This window comes from Neovison vison, chromosome 10, assembly GCF_020171115.1.
Source record: "Neovison vison isolate M4711 chromosome 10, ASM_NN_V1, whole genome shotgun sequence".
Lineage (NCBI taxonomy): Eukaryota > Metazoa > Chordata > Mammalia > Carnivora > Mustelidae > Neogale > Neogale vison.
The window spans coordinates 15,175,620-15,194,997 of NC_058100.1; the positions used below are offsets into that span (position 1 = coordinate 15,175,620).

Here is a 19,378-nt window from a genome sequence, read left to right on the forward strand (position 1 = left end):
AACAGTGTCTCAGAAATGCCTTTTGGAGGGGAAAGGAAGCTATAAAAATATACCAACCTGACAAATGATAGACGTTGTAGAATGGAAAAGAAATCACATCTTGGTTTTACACCAATGTAGAAACCTTTTTTCTCAAACGAGTATCTTCGACCACTGAGCAAGATGCTACACAGCAGGATCACAAAATGTTTAAATGGAAACAAGTACTATCATGTGCATTATTCACCTGGCATTCTCTAATTCGTGATTAGATATTTATATGTGGCAGAAACCACTGCAGATTCATTTCTTTATTTCTGAAGTGAAATGAGTATCTTATGAAAGTAGCCTGTTATATTAATGTGGACATTTCTTAAGGTGTTAGAAGCTTAAGAAAAGAAGTATATATACTAGAAATATGTAGTAGATTTTAGGGTCCACATCTTAGAGCTGAGCTAGTTCCTGGCCAGGAGAATATACTTTATAAAGATCAAGTCATAGTTAGATGATGGATGGATGGATGGATGGATGGTTGGGTAGATAGATGTATTTTTCCTTAAAAGTACAAGAAATGCTGCAAATGATTAGACAGTTCATAAATGCTTTTTAAAAAAATGCTAAAATAAATCTATTGTCAGAATTTACATTCAGATTATTAGTAGCACAAATATTTCAATATTGACTCATTTTGGCAAGATGATGTTTCTTTGATGCTCAGTGATCCCTGTCAACAATTTAATGAGATGCATAACTAAGAACTAAAAAGAGTAAGACTGAGTCCCAAGGACCACTTGAGTTAGTGTGGTGATAGACTAAGTAGCAAGTACTTCAAGCCCTAGTTCTTAAATCTTAGTGTTCATAAGAATCTCTAGTGTAACTTTTTAAAAATGAAGATTTCTGGGCTCAACCTTCAGGGACTTTTAATTCTATAGGTTTCAGTTATTTGGTTGTGGATAATCAAAGAACTCAATTTTGGAATACACGGAACATATGTTGTAGATTTGTGTATTCCAAAATTTTCAGTATTTAAAAGTGGTTTTGCTTGATGAGGATGAGTATTTTGAAAACTATGAATATATAGTTTTTTTTTATTTGAATGAAGAAGAATTTGGGACAGGTAGTCTATAAGAATCTATTATAGTCTTAACTAATTCTCTACCAAAATTGAGTAGAAATTGTGATTTTCATGACTCGTGTTATATTTGACAGTATCTCCTAAATACATTTCAGCTATATAACCACTGACTTTAATTAATTTCCTTAATCAGTAAACATATATCTTGGGCATGCTATGATGTACCAAGCACAATGCTAGTCAAGATGTATATAATAGTAAGTAGGAGAAACGGAAACTAATGAATTAAATTTATCTTCCTGTAAATGTCTTGTTTACTATTGTTATTTTAAGAGAAACTTTGTAAAGATTTTTTTTCATTGCCAATGATAAACACATCTTGACTTCAGATTTTCTGTTTTTAGTTGTGTATTGTATTAACCATCAATTGTGCCCATCCACTCTCAATAGTTTCTCCTAAGTGTGGGGGCTTGCCAAGGAAGTGTTCCCTGGTTAGTCTGTTTTGAGAGATCATGGAAACTGGATTACTCCACACTTTAGTTCCCACTGCAGTTCTCTTGTAATCACTATTGTTGGGTCAGTGAAACCCCTTTCAGATTTGGTTGCCCATTCTCAAATCAGTACAGTACACCTTGGGTTCTCTAGTTTTTAGGTCCTTCAAAAGTCAGGTGCTCTGTGACTTCTGTCTGCTTTTGTTCCCACAGATAGTGATATCATGCAGTTCTTTGTGACTTTGATGGTTTCTTCCCACTTGTTACTTTTTGGGGGTTTCTGTGGATAGCTGGTCACCTAGTTTGTTTGTTTGTTTGTTTATAAATATTATTAATGGCTTTTTTGTTTTGTTTTGTTTTTAGTTTTGCTATTTAGTTCTGTCAGTATGTTAGGATTTGGAAAGACTTAAGGACTCTGTGGCCATATAATTATTGCCCCTGATTCCTCTGGGGTCTGTTTCAACTTTCACTGCCTAATTTAAACATATAAAGCACATGGAAAAATGCAAGCCCAAGCAAGTTCCTGTTGTTTACCTTCTTCTGTGATGGCTCCCTTTTCTCCTCTCTTTTTAACCTACTTTATCCATCAAAGCCTATCCCTCCCCCACTTTTTACCTACCCACTACAATGCCCAACTGCACTAACTCAGCCTTTCCTATACTTATCCAAACTCGGTTCTTTATGGGTAATTTTATTCTCTTATGAAACTGAAAAAGAGGCCCTAAAGACAAGTGGGAATGAATGGCAAAATGATTCTTCATCAGGTAAGCAGCCAGGCATCAATGTGAAGCTGACTACTTTCTCAGCCAGAAGATTGATAATGGGGAAAGGAAAAATAAGCAAATGAAGTGCAGAGTAAGTAGAGGTAAGGGGGAAAGAGAGACTGAAAAGTCAGCTGGACAGAAATTGGACAAACAGTAGTGAGAATGAACAAACTCAAAGTTAGTTTCTTAAAAAGATTAGTAAAATTGATAAACTCATCAATAAAAAGGAGAGAAAATGCAAATTGCTAAAATCAGAAATTGTAAAAAAAGGGGGGGGACATTACAGCATGTTCTATAAGCACCTTGATATCATGAATCATTGATATCATGAATAACTCTTTCCTAATTTGACATCTAAGTGAAATGGACAAGTTAACATGAAACTATTACAAGAAGAAATAGAACATTCATATAAACCTAGGAAGAAATAGAAAATCTAACTACTTCATACAAATTAAAGACATTGAATTTGTAATCAAAATTCAAATTTCAGAATTCTCTTTCAAGAAGGAAAACTTCAGGCCTGCATGACTTCACTGGTGAATTCTTTCATAATGTAAAGGAATAAATCCTATCAATTCTACATAACCTTTTAAAAAACTAGGAGAAGTATTTACTTGCCATGTCATTTTGTGAGGGCTATCTGACCCTCATCCCACAACCTGACAAACCATTTAAAACAAGTCTATCAGGAACAAAACAAGGATGTTCTCTCTTACGACTTCGAATCAGAGTCCTAACAGTAGTCAGATGTAGTGCAAAATGAAAAAAGGAAAAGACCCACATAGCTACAAAACAAATACTTGTGCAACATTTCCAGCCAGATGTTATGAATGATTAAAAAGGCATGTTGAAGCCACCTCATGGAATTTGGACTTTCTTAGGTAAGCAACAGGGAAATACAGAATTCCATGAGCCCAGAAGTAACATAGTGGTTGATGTCCTAGAGTGGAGGAGGCAATGGACGTGGTCCACCCCACTGGAGAAATGTATCAGAAGCATTATGTAGAATTGCTAGAACCTGGTGATAATAAAAAGAAAAATGACTTTGATTTTAATTATTTTTTACAGAATGTATGCTCTCTTATTTTCAGAATCCACTTCACCTAAAAATTCCACAGGAGTATTACCAGAATTGCAGTAGATGAAAATTTGATAGTTTATTAAATAGATTAAGGGAAAGGAAGAGATACATTGGAATCATTCTATATGTACTTGCTGGGTACTGATGACAATTCTGAGGGAAGAAGTGATGGGAACCGAGAGGTATTTCTCTTGTAATGTGACCTTATGCAACTTACAAGATGCATACCGTGTTGTATAGTTATATATGAGCGAACGTTTGTTGAATAACTATGTGAATGCATGAGTTCCTCAACAGGGAAAATACAAGTTAAAGAGTTTCTATAAAAGAAAAGTCTGGTTTCTACAAAAAAAAAAAGACTGCTCTGAAGAGCATATTCAATGCTTAAAAGATGTCTTTTTTTGCCCTCATTTGTATTTCCTTTCTATTCAAACAATACCCTCTAAATCGACTTTAATTTTCAGGGCAGACTTCCTGTTCTTAAACGTTTGAGTTTGCTTTTCAAATTTTTACTCTGCTTGGCAACATCAGCATTATCTCATTGGCTTTTGGTGAGTTCAATGAGAATATGTAAACTATAGCATATTAGATATTTTTTCTACCGCCAGTCAGATGAGTACATAGGAAGACATATATTTCTGCTGTTTTAGAAGTGTTGTTTTAGATTACTTAAAATATAATGTGTATTACAGAGAACCTCTGCTATATACTGATTGTGCTCACCTAATTTATTACTTTTGAAATCATACTTTGTATTTTCCTTAAACACAAAATAAATCAGATAGGAGTTATCCAGTGCCTTGAATTCACCTTAATGCAGTTTTATCTCTTAATGGAAAGGAGAGCTGAGAAAGCTAAGACAATTATTGCAGAATCTTACTCTTTTCAACTGTCACAAATATCCCTGTCAAATTCATTGTTTGAATTGTCACACAATGGACTGTGTGTATCTACCATTTCTACATAGCCCGGTACAGCAGGCTTTTGCAGTGTGGTCCAAAATGGAGAGGTCCTAAGTGTGGTCACGAGGCAATGTATAGCAGCCATTAGCAAACATCAGTGCTCTTCAGAGAAGTTCACAAAATGGTAGTAACCAGAATGCCTGCCTGATTCTCCTCACAGGCATAGGCCATTACCCTGACTTCCTGCTGCTATCATTAGATTTATAACTTATCACAAGCAGAGTGAATTTAGCACATTGGCCATGAGCGTAGATTTAGGCATTAGGACACTTACTGCCTGTCTGTCCAAGGTTTGGTTTCTTCTGCAAAATGAAGTGCCATTCCTTTCACTAATGGTAAAATGACTCTTCCGTGCTTCCATTATAATGGGGTTTGGGGAGTACATGAGAAAGACCAACATCAGTCAATGTAAGAATAAGTTTATTTATTAAGTAAAGTGCTATGGAAGAAACTGGACAGTGTAGAACACCATGGGAGTGGCATTTTAAAAAAGGGACCTGCCGTTTCAGATCTATAGTCAAGATAGGTCTCATCAAGAAGGTGACATTTAAGACCTGAAGGACGTGATGGAGTTAGTTGTGTTGAAATCTGGGAGAAGAGTCATAGGCAGAAGAGGCAGCCTCTGTGAGCATCCTAAGGTGGGAAAATCCCTAATGTGTTCAAGGAACAGAAAAGAGGCTATGTAGCTGGAGAGGACATCCAAATCTTTCAGGATGCAAATGAGTGGTCTTTTTACTTTGCAGGTGCCTGCGTGCCACGTACCAAACAAGTATTCTAGAAGGGTGAAAAAAGTTTGACTCTCAGTCATTTGATGAATTTACTATATGTGTTTGATACCAATGTGAAATATACATAGTAATCATGATACCTTATCTTTCTCAAGTCCTTACTGTGATCCAAAGATGATACTAGATACTTTTATATTAACAATATCAGTTAATCCTGACAGCAGATGTAGGTATAATTATGCTCATTTTATAGACAAATTAAGATTTAGGTAGATTTAGGGGCCAGAGAATAGCTTACACTTTGACTAGTAATTATGCCACATCCAGGTGATTAAGGAAATTAAACCATTTAGTTGAGACGGAACAGGAGCAAGTGTTAAATTCTAAGGCTTGATCCCATAGCACATAAGCAGGCAGGATTGCAACCATACATCAAGCTCCTGGTTTCCATTTAAGGTAGGTCCTGGAAAAGTCATGTAATTTTCCTTCGGATATTATTTTCCTCACAGGATTATTTGTTAATAAGGTGGCTCGGTGGGTTGAGCCGCTGCCTTCGGCTCGGGTCGTGATCTCAGGGTCCTGGGATCGAGTCCTGCGCCGGGCTCTCTGCTCAGCGGGAAGCCTGCTTCCCTCTCTCTTTCTGCCTGCCTCTCCATCTACTTGTGATTTCTCTCTGTCAAATAAATAAATAAAATCTTTAAATAAATAAATAAATAGGAAAAAATACATACAACATTATAGCACTCTGCCTTATATAACACTTATAAGTGTTACTATGCATCAGGCATCCTGTTGGATCCGTGGGTGGTAGAAAGGTGCACAAGGTTATGGCCCTTTGATTGCTGAGCCATACAGCGTACAGCCATACCCTGAGAAGAGGTATTTTTCAGAGAGGCATATAATTATAAGTTAGACACTAGAAAATTGCAGGGTGGTATAATATAGCAATAACACGCTCTAGGATAACAGAAGAGGGAAACATGCTCTAACTTGGGAGGAACCCAGTATTGGAGAAGGCTACAAATGGGTAGACATCAGCACTTGGAAGGAGAGGCCATACTGCAGTGAGTCAGGGCCTGCCTTTGACCTTTCCCTTCCCTTGCGTTATCAGCATGGATGCCTGTGCTTTGTTCTCCCTTGACGCTAATAAATAAGCTGTTATTTGCTCCCTTGGTGATACTTAGCTTCAGAGGTTGTCAACGCACAGGCAAGACTCAAGTGAATTCCACACTCATATTTTGAATTAAATACTCAATATCTAGAGGGATATCTCAAATTTAATGTGTCCCAAACTGATCTCCTGATTTCTCTCCAAATCTGCTTCACTCATGGCCTCTCCCATCTTAGTTAATGGCAACTCTGTCCTTCCAGTTGTTGATGTCAAAAGCCATAATATCGTTTTTGAATTGTCTTTCTCTTAGCAGCTATGTATAATTTGCCGGCAAGTCATGTTGACTCTATCTTCAAAAATATCCATAATCTTTTATTCTGCCTATATTTAATAATTTTAAAAAGATAAAATAATTTAATAGTTAATGTTGAATAATTCCTTTGCTTATATCTGCTTAGCTTTTTATATGTCTGTCCCTAATTTCCCCCCCAAATGCTGACACCTTTGCTACATGAATATCTATAAGGTTTTCTTTTTTAAATTTGTAATTACACGTCCAGGTACAATTTTTCCATCTGTACAGCCTCACCTTCTTCAAACGCTCCATCTTTGGATTTAGTCTGGACCAATGGCCTTCTAGGCCTCCTGCTCAGCTACTAGCCCGAGACTCGCCAGGTGCTTCCGAATCTTCATCTCCTTGATCCCATGCCTTGTGTTGTTGTTGCTCTTGTTCATTTACTTTTTGATCTGCTGGAGTCAGATCCCCCACAAGCTTTCAAAGAGAGGCAGTTAGATTTTTGAAATCCTTTCATACCTGAAAAATGTCATTATTCTTTCCTCGGTGATAACTGATAGTATTGAATTCTAGATTGGCAAATAATTTTGCTCATAATTTGGAAGTTATGATGTAGTATTCTGGGTTTCAATAATAATGCAGAACACTTCAGTGATATTCTGTAGCTCTTTTATATGGGATTTATTTTTTTCTGGAAGTTTTTGTCCCTTATATTTCCAGTATTTGAATGCTTTTTGAGATTGTACATGACATTGGCTTTGTTCCCTGCCATCACCCCCACCCCCGCCAATTAGTTTTGCCAGCACATGGTGAGTCCTTTTAAACTGTAGCTTCATGTCCGGAAAACTATTTATTTTGTATTAATTCTTCGATAATCTCCTCCCTCATGGTTTTTTTTCTACATTTGTCCATCTAGAAATGCTCTATTTTTATTTTGTTTTCATCTCTATCCTTATGACTCTTTCCCAAGAATTTTCTCAACTTTCTCTTCCCATCCTCTTATTGAGATTTTTATTTTGCCTAATATATTCCTTCCTCCACAGATTGTTTCTTTCTTAAGGTTTTTGTTTTCTATATTTTTAGTGAATATAGCTTTTACCTTATCTTTCTGGGGGATAATAATTACAGGAGTGTGTGTATTTATTTGCTTATTTATTCATTCATTCATTTATTTATGTTTATTGCAGTTGAGTGCAATGTTACATTAGTTTCAGATGTTTAGCAAAGTGATCTGACAACTCTGTACATTATGCTGTGTTCCCCAGAAATGTAGCTACTATTTGTCACCACATATTGCTATTGTAATACCAAAGACGATCTTCCTTGTGTTGTAGCTTTCATCCCATGACTTATTCAGGGCTGTATTACTTAATTGGGCTAGTGTAAAAGTATTCTACCAAAGAGCATAGAAACAGAAAAATGTTGTATCTGACATTTTGGAAGTATATTTTTAAAGGGGAAAAGCAAACCCTTCTCACTTTCTACTTCTTGGTGGACAAGAATGGGTCTTAGAGTTTAAATAGATTTATGTGCCATAATATAAATGAAACTAGGGGTGTCTGGGTGGCTCAGTTGGCTGAGCATCCAATTCTTTTTTTTTTTAAATATTTTATTTGAGAGGAAGAGAATGAGAGAGCACGAGAGTGGAAAGGTCAGAGGGAGAAGCAGACTTCCTGCTAAGCAGGGAGCCTGGTGTGAGACTCAATTCTAGGACTCTAGGATCATGACCTGAGCTGTAGGCAGTTGCTTAACCAACTGAGCCACCCAGGTGCCCTGAGTATTTGATTCTTGATTTTGACTCAGGTCGTCATCTCAGAGTCCTGGGACAGAGCACTGTGTCAGGCTCCACGCTCAGTGGGGAGTCTGTCTGAGGATTCTCTCTCTCCCTCTCCCTTTGACCCTCCATGAGCGTGCGCTCTCTCTCTAAGATAAAAATAAATAAATATTTAAAAAATAAATGAATCTGAGTTGTACAGATGTAAATTTGTATTTTCAGGTGAATTTTGAGAAACTGCTTAAAATAAAACTTTTCATAAAACTAGAAAGCCCTTATAAGTTACTTCTAAGCCACATTTTAAGGTATGGCTCATTTAAAGAAAGTATAATTTATGTGTTATACATATTTTAGGTTAAGGAAATGGTAGTAAAATCATATTCTCTTATTTGCAGTAGAGTATATAATCAGAGGCCTAGTAGATTTTCATGACTATATATTACACATACCCACTAATAAATGCCACTTATTTTGGCAGACCAAATCAAATCTCCATCTTGAGTAATGATCTGGATTATATGGACTGGGTAAGAGTGGGGTGGGGAATGTAGCAAGGTACAAAGGATCATTCATGGTCTTTGCATATCTTTATGGACCTCTAAGTATCTTTGACACTGAGGTTCATTATTAATATACAAGTCTACCCGGTGCATGTATACACTTCTATTTTTCAGAGTACTGAACATTTTCACATCAATTATTTTACCCTTAAGTAATGATTCCAGCATATTCTCTATACCTGAGATGAGGAAGAATGAGAGTGATAGATTCCTTAAGATTCCTTAAAAAACCCTTTTTACATCTTTGTAACTGAATCCCAAACTGATCTTTTTGAATATACCTGTGATTACAGGTAAATCAAGCCATGCCTTTCTATACATAGGTTACTTCCCTGGGGGACAACCCTGCCACCAACTGTGGAGAGCTAGATTCAGCTCATGTAAGAGGAAATCAGGGGAAGAAATGCCAGTGACTTTACAGGAGATTTGATCTGATGTCTACATTGGCATCTCTTTTGCAAATCCTAAGTTATTTTTAAATTTCTCATATTAGTTTCACATTTTACATGCATATGTTCCCTTCTGAAAAGCTTAGGCTCTTAATTATCTTTTTTTAACCACCATAGTATTATTTATGCATATAGTAGATAAGCATTCTATATTTTGTGTATTTCATTCTCAGGAGCTTGAAGAAGAAAAATACTCTTTTTCAGCTGATATTTTACTTGACTGTGCTCTTAAACAAATAACCATTTTTGCATTTTTACCACAATATAAATCAGCTAACTATACTTAATATGACTAAGTTATGTTACAAATAAACTATAAATATGCTAAAATATTCCTAAAAGCAGAACTGTTTTTTTTAAAAAAAAAAGTTCTCAAGTTCTTTATCAGTAGGCACAAAGGGTTCCATTAACAAGGAACTTTATTTTAAACATTAAGACCTTGATGGGATGATATTACTATAGAAAGATCCATCCTTAATTTAAGCACCACGTATCAAGCAAGTTTGGGTCGATGAGATAGTAGATGAGAGGAACAAAAAAACAGAGAGGTAAAATCGTGAGACTAAATTAACTGCCGGCTCTTTTCTATTTTCAATCTCCACAGGACTATATTTTGATTTCTTTCTGTGGCGCTCAGTGCTTAATTCCACGTTTCCCTTTTAGTCCCATGGTACTGACTTCTTCGGGGTTTATTTTCATTCAGTTCTATATATTCACCCTGCTGAAGCTTCCCTTGTTTTGTGTCAGGAGGAAACGTACCTTATTACCTTCTTGTCTGTTTAAAGTTCTTTTTTTTTTTCCCCCTCCCTCCCTCCCTGTCTTGTACCTAATGAGCAAATTATCTAAAAATAGATACGTTCATCGTTCTACAAAATGTTGTATCTCCTCTAGATTGGAGGCCAGTGTAATTGTAAGAGACATGTGTCTGGAAGACAGTGCAATCAGTGCCAAAATGGATTCTACAATCTACGAGAATCGGATCCTGATGGCTGCAGCTCCTGTAACTGCAGTACCTCTGGGACAGTGGATGGAGATATTACCTGTCACCAAAATTCAGGCCAGTGCAAGTGCAAAGCAAATGTTATTGGTATGTGTAATGCAAAAGTTTACAGTCACATCTCTATTACCATCTGGAATAAAATTCTCTATTTGATTTCTTAACTGAAGAGCAAAGCAAATTTCCTTGCTCAAGGCAGGCTGGGAAAAAAAAAACAATTTGGATGAAATTAACTGTCTAAAAATGATTAAATTAATAATTCTCTCAAACTACAGCTTGAAGCTTAGTTTAATCAACCCTTTAGAAGTTTCTTTATTCTGTAGATGCCTTAGTTCACATGGTCCCATACTAATAAGTCATAGAAAAATATAATTTGCTTACTGCATAGATGTTTCTTTTAGAAAATTAGTACTTTTTCAAAATGTTTTACACTTAATGAGTTCTAAGCAAATCATTTCCATGCTAGTTTTCTTAATAGACCAAAATAAATGGATTTTTTCAAAATATTCTGTGCTACAGGGTCCTTTGTGATAAATCTTTCCATTTTTTTCTATTATATTTCTTTGAACTGTTCCTATGAAATGCAAAATAAGTCAACATAATTCCACAGATCATGTGTATTGGTAGGGTTAGTTATAAAGGGCCACATAATTTTAATTTTGTAATTCAGTGCCAAGCTGATTATAATAAACAGCTACCTTCAGTGTTATTTATCATTTTTTTATACAAGACCCGCTTTTTTGTTTGTTACTCCCACAGGTATTTTTCAGAAATTAGATTTGATTATAGCAATTTATTACATCCAGCATTTTTGAGGGGAACCACAGCCACATAAGGACAAAATTTATCAAGTGCCCAAAATGCACTATGTACATAATGTACTTTGAAATATTGATATATGAGAATATTATGAGAGGAAAGTTTCCTGATGAAGTGAGTCTTATATTTTAACGGAACATGTCTTGGTTCACATAGGAAGTTTAAGAAAGACCTGTACCTTTCTATTGTCATTCAAGACACCAAGTGTTCCGTGGTTTTTCTAACACTAACCTGAACCTTGTAATAATGAAAACATGCCCGGCAGACATACACACACACACACACACACACACACACACACACGAATACATACAAATACATATACAGATGAACATATTCTGAATAACATTTTTATTACAGTTCTGTGAGTCTAAACCTAATTCCTTATCTTTTCTATACGTAGGTATATATACCTCATTTTATACAATTCAGCCAGACAAGCATTTCATTTTAATTTAATAAAAAAATACGGACATGGTAAATGATATGACACAAGATTTCTCTGGTTTAAAGAAAGTTTACATCAAAATCTCTGATATACTTGTCCTATGCATTTCAAGCATACAAAAACTAACTTTTTGGGGAAAAAAAAAAAGGAAGGAGTAACTTGTAAAGAGCAGTGTATCTTTTTATAAGTGTTATCTGTGATGCTGAATGAATTCCAAGACCCTTGAATTTAATCTAGTGTCATCCTTTGTCCTTTAATATAAAATATATTTTAAATTCATGATCGGAAAGCAAAATTCAAGGACAGACCTATAACGACAATGAAATGTTTACTTTTCTGTAATAATGAAGTCTTTCCTGTGATGGTTGGAATCCCTGATCTTAAGAAAAGGGGGAAATCAAAATTTGCTCTTTATTTAGAATGTGTTATGACTTCCCTGCCATCTCTGTGTCTTATTGATCCAGATAGTTTTCTGTAGGAAAATACAAAGACATATATTTTTGAAGATTAAATCATCATTTTGAGATGATTATTTCTAGAGCTATTTCTGCACATGCAGCCTTTTGAATAAAAACACAAACTTGGTAAGTATATATATATATAGGTTTCTTTTCCTAATGGGATTAGCCAATACCCTTATTCAATTTTACCTTGTTAATTTAAAAAAAAAAAAAGCCAAAAATACTGGTGTATGTTGTGTACGCTTCAGAAAGCAAACTGTTTGAGTTAACAAAACTGTTAAATCTTACTAATGATTCTATCACCAGTAAAATACATTAGCACCAATAATTTTATTAAAGTAGGTCATTCATCTAGAATAAAAAGGGAGAAGAATGTGAATTAAATGCCAAGTGTGCTAACTCGCCTGCACTTGTTAACACCGAATGTGATGCCCTGTAGGCCTCCCCGAGTATCGTTAGGAATAGATTGCCTGTCAGGAATATGTATGGCATATTCAAATAAGCACTGCGCATATTTTTAAAACTGATATGATATGAATCCATGTAGACCAATTTTAATAGTTCAAAATGAGTCATAATTCTTGTTAACAATACAGTTATTTTTAAAATTTGCAGCAATAGTGGTCCTTTTTTATTTTCCTTATTGAAATTAAATGATATGCCTTAGGTGAGTCATTCATCACTGTTAAAGAACTTGCCTTCCATTGGAGTTCTTGAATTTTTATCCATATATACATATATATTATGCATTTCCTTCCAGTTTAAGAAATGCTTTTCTACATATGAGTTCCTGAGTGTGTTTTTGACTGTTATTTTAGGACTAATTTTTTTTTTTATTGCGATCATAGCTTGAAATAAATGTTTCCATTGATTCAACCCCACGTAGACAGTTATTTAAAGTCAGGTGTGTGGGAACTATCTAAAGGGAATATTTTGCATCTTAACTGTTACTATTCAAAATTGTTTGTTTTATTCTCTTTCCTCTTAATGCTCTGTCTGAAACTCACCTAATTGTCAGAGATTTAAGTTTGGGTCGTAAAATATTTTTCTCTGTTTGTGAAATGTATATATGTACTCCTTTAAATAGAAGTAATGTAACAGCAGAATTTATTTCGTGTTTAAAGAGGAATGTCCTGAACCACACGATATGACAAGCGATGTGATTGCTTTATGAGCCAAGGAGAGCATAATTTATATTAATTGAAAATAATAAAATGTAGGGGCATATACAAGCATTGAAACAAAAACTGCTCTGGATAAGTTTTATTTATATTAATTATTTAAAGAGGGGATATTCAGAAGCATATATTCTGCTACACAAAAACAGCTATCACCTTCCAATTGTGTTAAACATTGGTGTATCATCTGATTTCTAGGAAAATAAGTAATGTGGTAATATGTAATTCTTCTGGGTAGCTTTGAAAATTTATTTCCTTGCCTGTTTTTTTCCATGAACATTTGTTAATGTAAAATAATTAAAAATAATCGTTTTCATATTTGTTAGAGAGGAAGAGAGCAGCATTTCTAGTGAGCATTTCTCTGTATGTTAAGGAATAAAATTTCATAAAGCACGTTACGGAACTAAAGTTTCGTATGACTGCGCATGTGAGTATCATTACTGTATTTTGAGTCTATGACCAGGCCTCCATGGCATTCCCTGGGAGAACATTTTGTGTCTGCGTTCAATGTTGGCAGGAGCGTGGTTTATCTTGAAAGCGTGAATAGAATCATTTCCACGTTTTTCACTTTCTTAAACAAATTTTATCTGCAGGGCTTAGATGCGATCACTGCAATTTTGGATTTAAATTCCTCCGAAGTTTTAACAACGATGGATGTGAGCCCTGCCACTGCAATGTCCACGGCTCAGTGAGCAAAATCTGCGATCCTCTTTCCGGGCAGTGCGAGTGCAAGAAAGAAGCCAAAGGACCTCAGTGTGACACCTGCAGAGAACACTTTTACGGACTGGACGTTGCCAGTTGTACGGCCTGTGACTGTGACGAGGCTGGATCCCTGTCTGGGACCGTCTGTGACGCCAGGACAGGGCAGTGTGTCTGCAAGCCCAGGGTAGGAGGGAGACAATGCAACCAATGTTTGGAGGGATACTTCTACCTTCGGCAAAAGAATTCTTTCCTCTGTCTGCCTTGCAACTGTGATAAGACTGGGACGGTAAATGGCTCTCTGCTGTGTGACAAATCAACAGGACAATGTCCTTGCAAATTAGGAGTAACAGGTCTTCACTGTAATCAGTGTGCGCCTCACAGGTACAATCTGACCAGTGACAATTTTCAAGGCTGCCAGATGTGTGAGTGTGACTCCTTGGGGACATTACCTGGGACTGCTTGTGACCCCATCAGTGGCCAGTGCCTGTGTTTGCCTAATCGGCAGGGAAGAAGGTGTAATCATTGTCAACCAGGTAAGAGAGAAGTGTGTTACGTGTTTAGTGCACAGTGACTTTCCTTTCATTGTCCCATATTGGATGATTCCTCTTTGTTTTGGGGTTGGGACTTTTTTTTTTTTTTTTTTTTTAAGATTTTATTTATTTATTTGACAGATCACAAGTAGGCAGAGAGGCAGGCAGAGGGGGAGGAGGAAGCAGGCCCCCTGCTGAGCAGAGAGCCCGGTGTGGGGCTCCATCCCAGGACCCTGAGATCATGACCTGAGCCAAAGGCAGTGGCTTAACCCACTGAGCCACCCAGGCACCCCCAGGGTTGGGACTTCTAAAAAAATTTACTTCCAACAACGTTGTTGTATTTATATTAGCAACAAATACAGATAGAACGATTCCATATGTTCAAGATTATTTGGCATATCTATCTCTATTGATGTATTTGGGATGAGTCTTTACAGGAATCGCAGTCAATCAGACATTTTATAATCAAGACTAATTTATACTTAATATCTCTAATTGAAGTAAATTCCCTTCAAATAACCACAAAAAGTCTGAACTAATAAAAGCAAGAATAAATTTTGTTTCCCAGAGAAGCGAAAACTTGGGTTAATTATCTATACCATGCCAGATATTCAGATGATGAACTTATTTTCTGAATAAAGCTGACCAATGTTTTCACTAAATGGGCTGTATGTTCTAGCATTATCTAGTGGTATCTAGAATTATTTTTTAAAAGGTTTTTATTTATTTATCTGTCAGAGAGAGAGAGAGAGTGAGTGCACACAAACATGGGGAGAGGCAGGCAGAGGGAGAAGCAGCCCCCCCCAATGAGCAGGACTCAATCCCAGGACCCTGGAATCATGACCTGAGCCAAAGGCAGATGCTTACCTAACTGAGCCACCTAGACGTCTCTAGAATTTTTAAATGTCACCAAATTTGCAAAACAGACTACTGTTTAGTCTCACTGCACCTACCTTTTTAAGTGTTTGCCAACTGGAGGAAAGATGGACCCTATTCATGGTTTTCTCCTTGCCTTTATATGATCTAACTAAAACAGTATATTTTCTTTATAATAAAACTATCATAACATCATAATGAATATACATGTTTATTAGTTGTTTAATAGATGTGCTAATGGTTATTCTGTCTACGCAACCAACTCTGAGTTATCTAGACCTGTGGAAACGAGAAGGATCGTGCTGCCAAGCGGAAGGGAGATTTGCTTGTCAGAAATGGGTACAGTGGAAGTCCTGTTTGCCGTGACTAGGAAACAAGTTTAGGATTGAGCTATATGTTTCCTTTCACAACGGACAAGTAAATCCAAAGGGATGGATGGGATGGAGTAGCTAAATAGTTAATTCTTTTTGAGATGTATGCACCAGAAAGTAATTTGAACTGGCTTCAGTGTAAATGAGGACTGTATTATCACTGGCTGTCCCACAGAACCTGATATGGAGCAATGCAGTGAGAACTCAGGAGCCAGAAATCTCCCACTGATACATGTCCATTAATTCAATCATTTCCATATTCCCTCTCTTTTTCTCTCTCTTCCTTTCCCTCTCCCTCTCTCTTTAGGACATACTCCATTTCTGTTTCTCTCTCTGCATGGTTTATGGCAAATTGTCCTCCCTTTTAAGAAAAATATAGAATGGAGATCATCCCTATTAATGAAAATAGTTACCATATTTAAGGCATTCTTGTATTTTATTTATTTGGGTAGTTGCTTATGTCCCTGGTTAGAGTTTCAGTATCTTGAGAGCAGGGATTGCCTTATTTAACGTGTATAGTCAAAATACTAATGTAATTCCTGGTACATTGCATGCATTCAGTAGGTGGTTTAATTGAACACCTGAGAAATAATCAGGAATTTTAAGGTGAGTATCTGTGTAAGGGTTCTCCAGAGAAACAGAACCAATAGAAGATGTGTATATACATCAGCTCTACTGAGAATTTCTTTCACGTATCTCCTTTGTTGGATCCCATTTCCTAAATCCTATGTGTTCTTCTTTTTTCTTATTTTATATGTGTATTCAGTAGAGAACACACTCCAGTATCTTGTAAGAAAGATTATAGAGAAAAAAGTAATTTTTTTAGAATTTTGAATGTCTGCAAATAACTGTATTCCACACTAATAACTATTGAAATTTTACCATTACCAGTTTCACTCAAAAAATTATTTCACCATTAACTTTTTGCAGTGCCGATAAGATTCCTTTTTTCCCTTTCTCTTTCTTTTCTTTCTTACATTCTAGAAGCTTCTACTATTTCTGTATCCCTCATTTCTGACAATTTCATGATGATGTGCTTTCGTTAAATAATTTTTCTGAGCACTCAGTGGGCTCTTTTGTCTGTAGATGAGCATTCTTGTATTCTGGGAAAATCTGTAAAACCCCTTCACAGTAACATCTAGACTCGTGTTTGACCAAACAACTGACTCCAGATCTACCCAAGCTGACACAAGAAATCACTCATCACAGGCAGCTTATATATAATCCCCGTACTCACTGTCGCACTGTGTCCTTAGATTTTCTGAACCCATACACTCTCCAGTTTAACTTCTAAAGAGAACACTCATTGTCCTCTCTCAGAATGCAAGAGGGAAAAACTTCTGTTTGGGGAGACGATGCATTATTCTCACACCTGACTTCAGAAACCTCTGGAATCTTCCATTCCAAACCTCACTTTCTAGACTGACACTGCCTGAATCAATCAGCTGACTGTTGGCTTCTCCATGGCTAGTGCTTAGCTTTTCCTGGTGGACATCTGCCACTGACCTTCATCTCTCTACTTTCTTTTATTTCATTTTTGGGGATTTCAGAAGGGAAAAATTGTTCAACTCTGTTTAGCTGAAATGCTGTGCTAGTAGTTTCTGGGCTGTAATCTTTTCAGCCAAATCCTTGCTGTTCTCCTCTGATTCCCTTCAGTTTCCACAACCCTTGTCGCTTTTATCAAAATCAGTCTTGTTGCTTTCGGTTTCCAATCGATCCAGAACGGGTCCACATTTCAACACCCCACTCACCCTTTTCATCTTTTTTCTGGACTAGCTGACAAGCCTCCTAAACCTTCCTTTCTCCTCTTTATTCTTCTCCAGTCACATTTCTTAATGTACAGCGAAAGTGATGCTGTTCAAACCTTAGTCAGACGGTATCACCCCATCCTCCACAGTCTGCCCATCATTGTAGATGAAACACGTGGTCCACATGAACTGTAACACCCGGACCTCATTTCCAGGAGTCTTTAGATCATTCGTTCTACAAGTCTAACGGCTATTCTTGACATTGTTCAGTGCTCTGTCCTGGGCACATAGGACACATAGGGCAGTGTCTCCCTGGTGGATAAGCCCATCAGTGTTTCCCGAAGTTATACATAATTACATTTAAAAATTATCCCAGGTTATTATGTTGAGCAAAATGAGTCAATCAGAGAAAGACAATTGTCCTATGATCTCGCTGATATGAGGAAGTTGAGAGGCAACGAGGGGGGGTTTGAGGAGTAGGAAAGGAATAAATGAAACAAGATGGGATTGGGAGGGAGACAAACCGTAAGAGACTCTTAATCTTACAAAACAAACTGAGGGTTGCCAGGAGGAGGCAGGTAGGGAGAGGGTGGTTGGGTTATGGACATTGGGGAAGGTATGTGCTATGGTGAGTGCTGTGAAGTGTAAACCTGGCGATCACAGACCTCTACCCCTGGGGCTAATGATACATTATATGTTAATTAAAAATTTTTAAAATTAAAAAAAAAAATTACCCCAGGGCTGGGGCATCTGGGTGGTGCAGTCAATTAAGTATCTGACTCTTGATTCTGGCTCAGGTCATGATCTCAGGGTTGTGAGATCAAACCCCACCACAGCCCTGTGCTGGTCATGGAGCCTGCTTCACATTGTCTCTCTCCCTCTCCCTTTGCCCCTCTCCTCACTTGCCCTCTCTCTGTCTCTCAAAACCCCCCAAAACCCAGTGGCGTTCTCTTCTGTTTAGGCACAGGCAGAGTGCACCTCTCTGAGTGCTCCTTTGATGACATACAGAGAGGATGTGGTTTTTTTACCCTGCCAGGGAGGAAAGAAAATAGCAATCTAAGGACCTAATGGATTTTTTTTTTTGACAAAACAAGATATTCTGTACACATAAGTGTAGCATATGGAATGTGCTTTGTGGACTTTCTCTGGGGGAGGGGCATCCTGCATTCTAGCTTCCGAACCGACTTTGAATTCTATTTTCTGGTTTTATTGTCTCTTACTGTGAAATTTACATTGAAAAAAAGAACCCTAACCCCGAAGCATCTTCATCACACACAGATGTTTCCCAGTAGCCAGCTCTGTAGTTTGCATGTTAAAATGTACTGCTGGAACCTGAAGCTTCCTTTCTCCTTCTTTAAACACACCTGAGAGACCTAGATCATGGGCCACAGCGGAGCCCGTGTGAGTAGTGGGGTGTGGAGGGGGAGCCTGGGGTGGGGTAGGAGGGATGGACGGGCAAGCCTCGGGGCTTTTTTGTTGCTGGTTGCGAATACTCCTGGCCCCTAGTATGCTATTGCCCATAGATGCTCGTCCCACTTTCCTAAAAAACATTATTAAGGAAGGTGCATATAATGAAACCTCATGTATTATTAACCCAACCTTACTATGAATGTACAAGGAATAGGCTTAATTCAACTAAAATTTATAGGCAATTTGTTAAAGCAGCAGTGCACATTAGAAGCTACATTAGAGCCACATTGGTTTTAATATGCCATTCAATAACTTGAGCAGAGGTTAAAAATGCTGCTTAACCTCCATTAAGTATTTTAAAAATGCTTTAATTTAAAATTATTTGGGGTGTGTGTACATATATGAATGTACACATGCCCACACTAATAAATACAGCACTAAATATGTTTTCCCAGTTCGTTTTTTTCCGTGCTGGATGACCTCGTAACGTTCAGCAGCAAGCACTTAATCAGAGGCGAGGCCGGGAAATGCAGGGAAGGATGTCAAGGCATCCTGAGCCAGTGACC

At 37.1% G+C, this 19,378-nt stretch overlaps 1 protein-coding gene across 1 annotated transcript in view; it reads left to right on the plus strand.

Moving 5' to 3' along the window:
* Positions 1–19,378, plus strand: part of USH2A (usherin) — a 689,941-nt gene that overhangs the window by 118,646 nt on the left and 551,917 nt on the right. The window contains exons 11-12 of the mRNA XM_044266844.1: positions 10,164–10,359; positions 13,769–14,410. Coding sequence (XP_044122779.1) covers positions 10,164–10,359; positions 13,769–14,410 — 838 coding nt within the window. The remainder of the gene's footprint in view (positions 1–10,163; positions 10,360–13,768; positions 14,411–19,378) is intronic.